Here is a 13,104-nt window from a genome sequence, read left to right as displayed (position 1 = left end):
AGGAAAGATAGTTACTGTGATGCCAAAGTGTTGTTTTGACCTGTGGTTTTGACAAATGAAAGGGACAGAATTCAAGAAAAGTTTTCGTAAGCAGGTGGTAACAAATATCATAAAACATTTGGCTCAAATATTTGTATAGTGATTTACGGTTAGGTGCATTGTGCTACAGTTTTTTCGCAAGATTTTTTTTTTCGGACAGTCACACTTTTGGTCCGTTGCATTTGAAGTATTCAAGGTAATTCAAGGTGAATCCGTAAACTGCACAACATAAGCTTTAGTGCTTTGGAAGTCTTAAGCTAGTAGTAAGTAACTATAGACAAGCAGAAGCTCCATGTTCATTGTTCATTAGGGCGGGTCATCCGAGAACTTTTTTTCGAGGACACATAATGAAGACCGAAATTCCTACGGAGCATGTCACAAGAAGACTGTGTGAATTTTTTCAATTTTTTTGGTTGAGGTTGCGGGTCGCCGCAGCCAATTAATCAACCGGGTTTTTCGCTACATTTTCACTGCACGCGAGTTTTGAGCACAAATGATTATGATTAATTATTTTCAAATATATACCTCGAAACTTCAGCTCTTCCTCAACCTATTCTGCAAGTCTGTTGGCTGTATCTCTTTAACTGTGGCCATGGTGCCATGCTCTCTGTATCGGTTTTCCGCAACTCGATCGCAGCGCCATCTCTTGAGAGGACTGTTAACCTTGCGTCGGCCGAGACAATATGCATTCTGCTGATGCGATCTTAGGACGCTGATGAAAAAAAAAAACGTAAGGCACAGGAGCGTATATAGCGTGAAAGCTGTCAATTGCAATTAAAGTAGCCATGAAATGTACATATTGGGGGTTCACCTGACTTTACCACAGCCATTATGCGCCAAGTGCGATAGTGTCCGCTGGACCTATTAGTCATTTGATTCTGCGCTGAGACTTCAGCAGCATTATTTTCAGTTTTGGCTTCGATTATTTCCTTGCATGTAAATTTAACCTTTCTTTTGAAATGTAAACCTAGTGTTAGAACTGAACAGTAGAAGCTCAATTGCAAAATAACTAAGTACTAAGTTAGCCTCGTCAACTTAGCCCGGCTTCATCTGACAACAGACTGAGGATGAGTTGCGAGGTATCCTGCTGATCGGCGATCCGCGTATCATATCACTGCCCGAGTCGCGCGTTCTCATCGGACCATCAGATCCTATTTTGATGACCTATTGGGGCTGGGCCACCGCAACAAGCAGTGGAGCATCGAGCTTTGAGGGAAACTGACCTCATAATAACCGCGGTAGTAGCTGCTAAGTGGTCGCCGACGCAATTTGTGATCCCAATCATGTGACATTGTTGCAGTTAGTGGAAAGGAGCCTCCATGTCGAAACGGAACTAATGCCGCGTGGTGGTCCTCGGTGACACTTCACATTCTGTTCTCGGATAGGCAAGTGATTACTAAGGAAATGCCCTTCTGCATTTTACGTGCATAAGGAATAAGGATGCGTCGTTTATCATGATAAATAGGATAGCCGTGCTGGATCATCGGCTATGACGAGCCTGTTGGACGAGCATATTATTGCTTCAGTAAATGAGCCCGGTAGTCAATGCTTATTCTATTTTACACCAAAATCAGACAAGGGCCAAACTATTAAACAAGTTTACAAGACTTGTGGAAAAGCCACTGGACTAAAGCTGCGCCGATCAGTGAACCATTTACCAAGAGTGCCTGTGCATCGAGCAGGAACCGTTCGTGCCGTTTCGGGCAACGCCATGCAGTCCAGATCAGAGAACACTTCTGAACAGCCCGGAAGCAGGCGTCACGCTCTTGACAAATCCTGAGGTAGCTGTCAGTAAGGAAGCTTGAGCCCTTGAATTTGGTAAAATGGCTTACGTTGGCAGATTGCAAGTTACGTATTCCGTCGCGATCGCCCATCATACAACATATATTGACCAGCTTCGAACTATCACCGAGTTCAATGTTGTTCACTATGTCCCAATGTGGTCCGAAATTACGGAGTAAACATTGCAGAGACGGATTACTCCAAAGCATCCAGCTATTGCGAGACCTCTCAGCTCAACGGTCTGTGTTATTCGCCCAGTGATCGACAGGAATAAGTACCGGGCTCACTATAGGAAACTTTTTTTGGGCTGTACTGGCCGATACAGACAGACGGCAAACAGTGCATACACTGCGATGCTTGCTGAACTAAGGAATGGTGATAAAAAGACTCGAGACACTTATGGCAAAAAAGTATAGGAAGCGAATGAGGCAGGAGACATAAAGATATGCGATTCTATCAGCATTTTGCAATAAACAAGTCATGCACTACATGCAGCTCATAGATCGGTCCAAAGAGCGCGTTACAGAGTCACCAATAGCAATCTCGCTGCAAGAGGGTGACCTTCGACCCGCTGCTTAACAAATTAATTTCGATCCGGTGCATACCCATACTCACTACTCAGGCAGTGGAGCGAGCCGTCCGGTTCCTAACTTAGGCAGCATACGTTGCTGTTATTAAGAGAGCACGTCTCGGTTACATCACGTGTGCCATCAGGACGCAATGCAACGCTCTCATGCCGGCGTTTGAATCAATTATCGAAGTGTGATTTTCTGTCCTAGGACGGTTAGGTGGCTGGCTACATTGCATTCAAAAATTGATTCCTGAAGTATTTCGGATCGAATGGGTACAACTCACCTAGTGTCAAATAAGGAACACCAGACACCTAGGAACACCAAAGAACACCATATACCCGACGTGGCAGCGGCTGCGTCAGCTTTTAACGGTCGGAAAGCCGTCAAAATCAATGTTATGCCAAACTCGCTCAATGATGGTGCTGGCTTCGTTGCGCTCAGAGCGCCGATGCTAATCGCTATTCTGAGCACGATTCTGCCACTGGGGTTTCCAAACTTTGTGAAGAGGTGGGGATAAGCATGTAGAACTTGGAAAGTGGTAAATATAGTACCTTTCTCGAATTTTTTCCCACTACATTTTGCAAACAACGAGAAAAATTAGCAAAAGTGGTCTCGAAAAACCGTTGACGGCGCGCCCAGTTCCTTTTCAAAAATTCGCAAAAAATATGTTTTAACCGTTTTATGGATCAGCCCGTAGGAAAATCGCTCTTCACTTGGAAACTTTTTCCATCGACCCGCCCTATTGTTCATCCTTAAATTGTAGTGTTTCAAGACTTCAAGTTAACTTCAACTTCAAGAAGACTTCAACTTAAACTGGAACTTCTGTGAACTTATGAAGCACTAAGCAGCATGCATGGGCAGAGACAGTTTAACTTCTTAGATCAGCTTAGATGAGATTAGATGAGATTTTGCCTGGTAGTGTTCTACAGCTAGCAATCACCTAAATTAATTATGAATAGTGGCATACAAAGGGGGCTGGCAGTGTATGCCAAAAGGGTGAGGTCTTAACCAAGATACCTATAAGAAACAGGTAGGTCCGATGTTTTGAGTAAAGCCCACGTAAAGCCCTGGTGACGTCACTGACATTTCTTATATGGAGAATTTCGCCCATAAGAAAAATATTTTACATACGAAAATTTGTATTTCATTCGGAAAAAATACATTCTATCAATATCATCATGAAACTTATATAATTTAATTAAAAAACTTGAAATCCTTTGAGTGCTTGTCCCAACCCCTGCTATACCTTTGGTCACGTGACTTCCATGATAAACTTTGCGTTTTGCAATGTTATGACTTAAACAGAAGCAATAAATGTTACAAGCGTATTATTTATGATGTTTTAGGCAGCAATCGTGTAATAACATCCTTGAATTATATACATTCTGCTTAAAAGAGGTCACGTGATGTTACCAGATTGTGCTCGGACAGCATCTTCTTGAACTTCGATTTTGAGTACTTTTTACCTTCATTGAGTCCTAATAACGGACGTTTTTAGTTATAAAATGAAGCAATGAATCTATTGAGGGCAAAATTTAATCATTTTTGCACTTTCAAGCCGGGCTATCCTGGCATGAACTTCGGCCGGTTTGTGTGTGAAGCCTATGGTGAAGGGAAAACTTCACGCCCGGCTGACGTCACAGACCTCGGCTACCAAATCGTGTCCGGTGGGGGTCGGTCTTAACCCGGCAGGCGATGGGCCTACCAGCCACCTTTCGCGCGGTGGGGGATTTTTTGCCCCCCCCCCCGTATCCGAAACTACTGGACGGATCCGGAAAATTCAAACGGCGTTCGATAGCCCTGTCAAATTTGTAGAGGGTAACCAAATTTCATTGACCTCGGGGTCACCGATGATGTCACAGGTCAGGTCAAAGATAAAATGTTTCACTGTTCACGGGGCTTCTAGGGAAAGCGCTATAACACTGAGTAAAGCGCATTTTGTCGAAAATCAGCGATTAGGCGTCAGTTGTCTAGTACATATGTTGCTATTAGAGGTCACTGGTCATACCAGGTCAGGTCACAGGTCAGGTCACCAAGGGTCACCACATGAGCCCAACTTTACTAAGGTTAATGCGATACATGTTTTATGGCCAGTTTTTCATTTCCAACTCAGTGGTGTTGGTTATAAGACCATCAGGTACGGTTTATGTCACTTTCTGGTGGAGGTCAGGTCAAGGTCAGGTAAAAAAGGTCAAATTTCAAAGTTGATATTTTGCATAAAATGGGTATCGATTCGATGCAGCTTGTCACGGGGAGTCTAATGGTGGTCTTTGTTTTGCGCTACGAGGTCTAGAATTGCTAAAAATTGAGTTTGAAAATTTGACATCATCAATTTTGAACAGTTTTTTCGCTATTACTTGGCCAAAAAAAGAGGTATCGATCTCAAATTTGGTATGTAGATAGAAGGTGGTAGGGACTATCACATATATTCCGTTTTTTCGAAATTCAAAAAACTTTTTGGATTTTTTGGCTATTATATTAAAAAAAAATCTTTTTTTTTATTTTTGGGGGTCAAAATCCAAAAATTCGAAAAACCGAAATAACAGTTTTGTAGCCCTTTTGATTTCACACCTTTTATGTCTGAAACATTTTTCTATATCTCTAAAGCTGTAGGTCTGACAGCTCTTCCCGCGAAACCTTTTATTGGGTCGAAAATGGCAAAAATGACGTCACTCTGACGTCATTAGCGGCCAACCTATCATAGCCTTTGGAAAAATTTTTGGTCACCATGTGCGCTAGCTGCTCCCGGGAGGGTACTGAAAGTTTGGTGACGATCGGCGCAGCGGTTCTCGAGCCTCGAGGTATATTGAAAAAAACTAAAGGGGGGGGAATGCCCCCCCCCCGCCTGGAAGGTTAAGAAAATTTAGATAGATAGATAGATAGATAGATAGTTTATTAAGAGCCTCCATTGACATGGTTTTTATGGTGTCTACGTCAATGACAAATAAACAGACATTGTAAAAACGCTTAGGCAAGACAGGTGCTACATAAAAATGACACACTGGCATAAAACAGTGAATATAAAACACATGTGAGAACCGTGCTTATACCTACATGACAAGTGACCGCTGACTACCTGTGGCTATTCCACGCACTCGCCGCACGATAAAGAAAACTTCGGCGGGCAAACTCGGTGCGGACCCGGGGCAGCTGCAGCCGGCCGTCGGACACGGCGCGGGTGCTGCGGGATGACACATCGGCTCGCAGTGCGAACTGTTGGCGCAGAAGTTCGGGAGTGATAGATGAGTCGAATGAATTTATGTTTTTGTTATTCAGATTATCCACTCTGGGCAGGAACAGCTACTCTGTGCAGCAGATGTACCTCACAATGTGAAAACAATTAGATAAAAAAGACCCTCGAAGGTGCTCCACATGCACTGTCATTTGCTCAGTAGGTAGGTAGTTCAAGGTGCTATTATTTTCTTTAGGGCTCAAATGGGTCTGCAAATTGTGGTGTCCTCTAAACTTAGGCTGAATTACCAGGTAGTCACATTGATTGTCTAAGTAACATATGTAGGTTTTCCCATTGCTTGGATGCAACTGCATCAGTCACATAGTATGCTGTGAATTGAAATGCATGCTAGGTCAGGGTGCTTGCCCTTACACAATATATATAGTACCTATGTAATTACCTTGCCTGGGTGATAGCAAACTCATGCTATTTTAGTGTGGGATTTTACAGCTGCACAGTGCACAAATAACCTCTGTAAACTTGTAGCAATGTGTCCCATTATATATTTAAACACATTGGATGTGTTGACTTTTGGCTATTGAACAGTTGATATAACATCACCTGACAGGAACTCTGGTGTATCTACAGCAGTGCTGGGTGCATAAACAAGTGACTTTTGGCCACAGAAGCTGCCCTGAAGTCGCTGTCCATGTACCGTCACTGTTTGAGAGTTGCTGCATCACAGGCTGCTGGCCTCTACAGGCCACTAGCCACTTCAGCCATCAATAATGCCTGTAAGCACTAACAAATACTCAGTGATTGCTACTTTCCTATGATGCTCTTTGATGTTCAATTTTTTGAAGTTTCATAATCCATGTCCCATTATATCTAAGCTGAGATTTTTACTAAATGCTAGAGTACTTATAGTCATCCCATTTGTTTGAACATGAGTGAAAATAATAATACAGTAAGAAGTGCTGTTTTTATCCAAATATGCTTGACATATCTGTGACTATTTTTCAGTGCCCTCAATGGCAGGTGGTAAACTGGGAAAGAAGGCTGCCAAGGCTGGAAAGGCTGGATCGCCAGTAGAGAAAAAGGTTAGCTATACTCCTTAGATAGTACTCCTTAGATAGTACCCCTTAGATAGTACTCCTTTCTATCATGACGGATGGTTGTTTTAGACTCCTCTATGTTTAATATACTCGCCACAGTCACTCATCATTTCAAACCCAAACTGCGTACATGAATAAAAAGTGCTCGGGAACTAAAGGACCTAAACCTCACTACTATTTTGTTTAAATTCCAGATTGTCCGTGGGTAAGATTGAGTTTTCAAGTCACTTTTTCATCAACACGATTGAATCTCAATTCTCAATGACATTTCATCATAAATCTTGTTAACCTGTTGCGACCTCCGTTGTCACTAGTCTCTCCCGATGCGGCGCGCTGTTTCCGTTTCTCGACGCCAGGTGTCAGTACGGTCGCCCCTGTGTGTTTCCAGGTGGTACCCGTGGAGACGGACCCGGAGCGGTTGGTGCAGTACTGCTGCGGCTCCAACATCATGGCAGACGGCGAGGACGTCAAACTGGGGCCCGACTCCGAGTACCCGGACTGGCTCTGGGAACTGGATACCTCCGGTAGGTCCATGGGTCTTCACGTCAGGCAGTGTCTACCTCAGACGAGAGCCTGCGGTCGCTGGGGGTCGGGTCTCGTCCGCTTTCTTGATGCAGCCTGTCTCCTGTCCTATGTCTTTTTTTCGGACTGCTACAGGCTACGGGAATGTGGATTATCCGCAACCCATCCCATGACCTGGTCGCTTTGGTGATGACCTGCACGGACTGCTTCTGTATTTGTTTCGAAACGGTTACCTGCACAGTGCACACCTTTCAGCGATCGCTGGGCGACCAGCGCATCGCTCCGTGATCCTGATATTCCATGGCTCTTCGATACTCCCGGCATGATCATATCACCAGGGTCTCTCCCTGTCTGCTGAAAAGGGTGATTTGTCCTTTGACATGGCTCTATTTGTGTACGGCTGGAGGGATCTATAGTTGTTGGTGCCGTGCTTCAGTTTGCCTTAAGGCGGTGCCAGCGGAAAGGGTGTTGCTTTATTCATGTCGTTCCGTTTACCTAACCTGAAAGGGATAAAAAATGCGTTACTAACTTTTATTCGTTGTTGATAATTTATTCTCCGGTTTTAAGTAAATTCCAAACTTCTTTGTCTTTGTGGAGATATTCTCATTTGTTGAACGTAAAATATGCATTGTGCACCAGCGCTTCTAGCGTTGGTGATGTTAACAGCTGCTTTTTGTGTTGGAAATCTTATCAATTGTAGATCCATCAATAATGTGCTGGCTCGTACAGATCATTCATTTGGATATATCAGTCGATAGACCGATTTCCCAATCTACAGGACTGAAGCTCTTCACTGGCAGCAGTTGCAGATTTCCGTAAGTTCTATTTTCACAGGCTCTGATCAGCATTTGTTTCCGTCAGGCGTGGCTCCCCCTCTGGAGACCCTCTCTCCCGACACACTGGAGTACTGGTGGCTGGTTAGGAACCGGGCCATGCGGAGAAACAATCAGCTGCTGGCAAAACGGAAACTCAAACGCTGAGCAACGGTCACTCAGGTTTTCGTGGGTGCGATTTTTTACGTTGAACTTTGGGAGGTGCAAGCTCTGGGTGATTCATGAACGCAAGTCAGAGAGGGCAAGTGCGATACGTGGGTTTCGATTCCGAGGACGTAGATGGAAGTGTGTGGCGCTGTCATTGCTGGTTACGCTGTAATATTGTGTGTTTATCTCAATATAGAAATGATCGGAATCTTCTGTACGTTGTAGTGTGGAAATTCTGTCCGATCCTCCTCGGTGGATATTTTTCCTTCGTCACAACCAGGATTATGTGGTTCAGCACATCCCTCAATTTCTCTATTTGGTCTGCTTTGTTTCCATTGTCCCTACCTAAACAATCATAGCTTTCTACATTTTCTGCTGTGCCCTAGATATTTCACTTCTTATAAAATATACAATTTGGTATTACCCATTCGGTCATGATATTCCACTAGAATTTGGACAGGTAGCTGAACTGATGAATGTTCCGCTAGTTAGTCATGGAAATGTATTATCAAATGTTACACTAGGCAGAGTGACTGATGGTTGACCAAATTTTAACCAGATTTTCCACTTTTTCGACAAAGGATGACATGACTTTCTCAGCAGATGCTTGGGTGTAGGCTGCGATGAGTTCGTTATTTTCGTTTCAGAACTTGCCATTTTTTCACAAGCTGGACAGGTGATTGACCAAATGCTGCACCAGGTAGACAGCTGGGCTGTCAAAATTTTCCACCTGTGATACAGATGGCCAAGCCCATGGGACGCGTGGCAGGCCGTCACAAAAAGGCGTCGCGTTCTTTGGGCCGAGGCACATGCACATTGCACGTGTTGTGAGTCCACTTCTGGGGATAGTTCAGGATGTGGGAACCAGAAGCAATGTGCAGTTTTAACTGTCGTTCGTTTATCCAGGTACGCCTTTGTGTGGTGGCCCCGGGTGACGTTACGCCGACTGAAAACGCTACGTGCCAGCCCGTTATCGTCGCTCCAGAACGCTTCGTGGCGTTTTATCGCGGTTTCAATTCCATCAACCACTAGACAAGTTGCAGCTATTTAGTTCCACTACTCACGAAAGCCACTATGAATAGTTCACTTACCTGCAGACTGCCGCATTCTCCTTTAGGAATGGTATGCTCTTGGTGAGACCAGCTGTCCCTCGCTCCCTCCTCCCCTCCCCTCCCCTTCCCGCCGGCGTCCACCGTCCCTCCCCGGCTCATCTCTCCCCCGGGCCCGTTCTATTCTGGCCGCCGGACCCCCTCCCCGACACGCACACACGGTCCACTCAACAGGGATCGCCCCCAGGATCTGTCCCGAAATGAACCCATTAGAGTTCCATTCTCACTTCTCTGGCGATTGTTTTGTTTTCGTCCGCCGCGTAAATCTTGTCTCGGGTGTCGCCAAACCAGCCAACACCTGAGCCCATTTCACAGGGCATTAAACGACTTAACGCGGTGCTATGTCTCTGTCCGTTTAGCGTGCCTTTAGTGGGCAAACAACTGGAAACTGTGAGTGGCCCACACTGGCTGAGGGGTCGCGATTCGACCCAAAATGACTGAGGAACTGCGGTTTCAATGCCGGCCTGAAGTGGCCCACTGTCTGAGGGGTCGCCAAGTTGACCCAGTGGTTCTGGTACGAAAGAAAAAAAAAATGAAAGCCTGCCGCTTATCTAAAACTAGTGGATTTTCTCAATGAGCGGTACGAACTGAATCTTCTCGCAAGCAAACTGTTCTACAGCAAACATCTCTTGCCTTAACTTTGCCTCGCTTGCAAAATTGGAAACTGTTTATGATTGACAATTACCTACTGTATGTATTACGCCTTTTGTGCTTTGCACCATGGGTATCATAACCTCAAGCAGTGGCGTATTTAGGGGGGGGGGGGCATGGGGGCCATGCCCCCCCCCCTTTCCGCCCAGCCGCCCAGATGGCGCCCCAATTAGCGCCGACTAGGCTGATGCCGTTTTACAGAGGGAACATGAATAAAAAAGTGATGTGCAGGCAGGGATCGAGCTCAATATCTCTTTGGGGGGTGCCTGGACACCTAAATGTTCTCCAAGGCACCCCCAAATACGACCTGAGCCCCCAAATGTTGAAGGGCGCCCCTCCGGATACCAGAATATTCCGAACCCCCGGGGTCGATGGCGCCCCTGAAGAGCCGCTGGCACCCATCTGAACGGAACAGTCGCCCCATTAAAGGTTGATGGCGCCCCTCCAGAGCGTCCGGCGCGCCTCTGAAGATCACAGTCGTCCTCATCCGAGGTCGTTGGCGCCCCTCAAAAGTCACTGGCGCCCATCTAAACGGAGATTACAGCTGCCCCATCTTACGATCGATGGCAACCCTCTGAAACCAATGGCGCCCTTCTAGAGTAGGTACCCGGCGTCCCTCTGAAAATCACATTCGCCCCATCCGAGACAACGCCCCTTGAGACTACAATCGCCCCACCCAAGCTCAAGGAGCCCCTCCAGAGCGTCCGGCGCCCTGCTGAAGGCAACAGTGGCCCCATCCATGCCCAATGGCGCCTTCAACGTCCTTCTAAAGATCACAGTCGCCCCCATCAATCCGAGTTCGCTGGCGCCCCTCAAGAGCCACTGGCGCCCACCAGAACCGGAATTTCAGTTGGCCCATCCTAGATCAATGGCGCCCCTCTGAAACACTGGTACCCCTCTGAAAATCCCAGTCGGACCATCCGAGATGAATGGCGCCCATCCAGACCGGCCGACGCCCTACTGAAGGCAGCAGTGACCCCATCCAAGCACTGCACCCATCTAGAGCACCCGGTGCCCTTCTGAAGATCACATTCGCCGTATTCGAGATCGTTGGCGCCCTCCAGTAAACGCTGACGCCCATCTGAATGGAGACTTCAGTCGCCCCGCCCCATTCAAGATCGATAGAGCCCCGCCCCCTGAAACCACTGACACTAGGTCAGTGGTTTCAGGGGGCCCATTTGACAATGGGGCTTTCTCATCGACATCAAAGGCCCTTTTCAAGATGCAGCAGCCAGGCGGCGCCGAGCTGGGCTAGGATGTGCCAAGCGTTTCTTATAGGTAAGGCAGCCTCGTTAGTGCCACCCCTCGTTGCGATACCGCCCCTTCACCGTACAATGCCACCCCTCAATTCAAGTGGTGTGCCTCAGCGCAGTGCCACCCATTATTGCGATGCCGCCCCCGCCAAGCAATGCGGTGCCGCCCCTAGCTCACGCGTTTTTTATTGAACGTGTTGGGGGTGTTTGAACACCCTTTTCTAACTCATCTTGTGGGTCACGTCGAGACACGCAGAAGGCGGCGTTCGAAAGAGCGTCCAAAACTATTACAAAACTACTTAGATCATTTTTAAGGTTAGGTCGAACTGGTCGAAGGTCAGGTCACCGGAGACAACCGAAAATCAAGTTTCGCCGATTTTGACATTTTTCGACATGGCGGCGCATAAGTCAGGATCAAAGAGATTGAGCTACAGCGCCGCAGCAAAGCGCATTCGATAGCTCTTTTTATGCTCTTTCTTATACGTTATCTCAGATTTTACCTAAGAAAAACGTCTTAGCCTCAAAATATACGTTTTCGCGGAGGGTGTTTATCTGTAATAACTTTTGGCTTAGACCTGCACGAGATCAGTTTAACTGGCATCGTGTTCTATTTTTCGAGACAAGGCAAATGAACCGGAATTTCGCATTAACCTTCCAGGCGGTGGGGGGCATTTTTTTGCCCCCCCCCCTTTAGTTTTTTCGATGTATCTCCAGAACCGCTGCGCCGATCGTCACCAAACTTTCAGCACCCTCCCGTAAATAGCTATTGCACATTGTGACCAACAATTTCTCCAAAGGCTATGATAGGTTGGCCGCTAATGACGTCAGAGTGACGTTTTGGATTTTTGGATTTTGACCCCTAAAAATCAAAAATAGGTTTTTTTAAATATAATAGCCGAAAAATCCAACAAAATTTTTAAATATAAAAAACGGAATATATGTGATAGTCCCTACCGCCTTCTATCTACATACCAAATTTGAGATCGATACCTCTTTTCTTGGCCAAGTTATAGCGAAAAAAAAAACTGTTCAAAATTGATGACGTAACATTTTTCAAACTCGATTTTTGGCAATTATAGACATCGTAGCGCAAAACAGAGACCACCATTAGACTCCCCGTGACGAGCTGCATCGAATCAATGCCTATTTTATGCAAAACTATCATTTTAGACAGTTACATTTTAGACAGGTACTAGCTTTTTGTCACTAGCTGACAATGGCGCCCCTCTCAAGGGAAAAAGTCGCCCCCTCGAGCACCATGGCCCCCCTTTCGTTGATTTCTGGCTACGCCACTGAGTCCTCAAGCACCTCAAGCTAAATTACCTCAATGAAATGCAAATGTTCAACCGGTTGTTTGCAATGAGTTAGATGCTTGTCGGCTGCATGCACTCCAATTGCCTTACATGACTGTTGAAACGGTTCCCAGTGATATGGTTTCCGTGTATCCGCGGATTTCCGGCTGGTTTGTGGTGTCCCTGTGGGTCTTGCCGTGGGGACCCGGCGCCCCCGCGGCCCGGCGGGGGTCAGGCCGCCCGCCGGCCGACCGCCCGGCCAGCGTTAATTACCCCATTTGCATCGTGTCGCGCTAATCCTATCGGTGAGCGGCGTTCATATATCGCACTGATGGGACAGCGAGTAATGAAACTCGGCGTATAAATCAATTTTTCGCCGTGTAATGGCCCGCTAAATGAGCGGCCTAACACGCGGCCATGATGGGTGGCGGCGCCGGCCGACCGTAATGGAACGGCAGCGCCGGGCGGCGACAGGGGGCCGCGCCGCGACCCGGACATGTAGAGCACTGCCGTGGCGCAGAGAGGATTTAATGTGTAGAGGAAGGGAAAAGCAAAACAATACGGACGTTTTTGCTAAGTTGAATCAAATGTGAACCGAGTGTTTCTCCGGAATATTT

At 46.6% G+C, this 13,104-nt stretch overlaps 1 protein-coding gene across 3 annotated transcripts; it reads left to right on the top strand.

Annotated features, from left to right (window-relative positions):
- Nucleotides 1–61: 61 nt before the first annotated feature.
- LOC122377623 (39S ribosomal protein L54, mitochondrial-like) lies at nt 62–8,390 on the top strand. Of its 3 annotated transcripts, none has more exons than XM_043357878.1 (5): nt 62–302; nt 6,252–6,359; nt 6,589–6,665; nt 7,069–7,204; nt 8,064–8,390. In XM_043357878.1, the coding sequence occupies exons 2-5, from the start codon at nt 6,275–6,277 to the stop codon at nt 8,180–8,182; spliced, it is 417 nt and encodes a 138-aa protein (XP_043213813.1). In that variant the 5' UTR covers nt 62–302; nt 6,252–6,274; the 3' UTR covers nt 8,183–8,390. The 3 variants fall into 3 exon arrangements, with proteins under 3 accessions (XP_043213813.1, XP_043213811.1, XP_043213810.1); XM_043357876.1 differs by having other exon boundaries at nt 239–299; XM_043357875.1 differs by having other exon boundaries at nt 239–299; nt 6,194–6,359.
- The last annotated feature ends 4,714 nt before the right edge of the window (nt 8,391–13,104 follow it).

This window comes from Amphibalanus amphitrite, unplaced genomic scaffold (genome assembly GCF_019059575.1).
Source record: "Amphibalanus amphitrite isolate SeventyFive unplaced genomic scaffold, NRLGWU_Aamphi_draft 000048F_arrow, whole genome shotgun sequence".
Lineage (NCBI taxonomy): Eukaryota > Metazoa > Arthropoda > Thecostraca > Balanomorpha > Balanidae > Amphibalanus > Amphibalanus amphitrite.
Note: the sequence above shows the minus strand (reverse complement) of the source record. Positions and strands in the feature narration are given on the sequence as shown.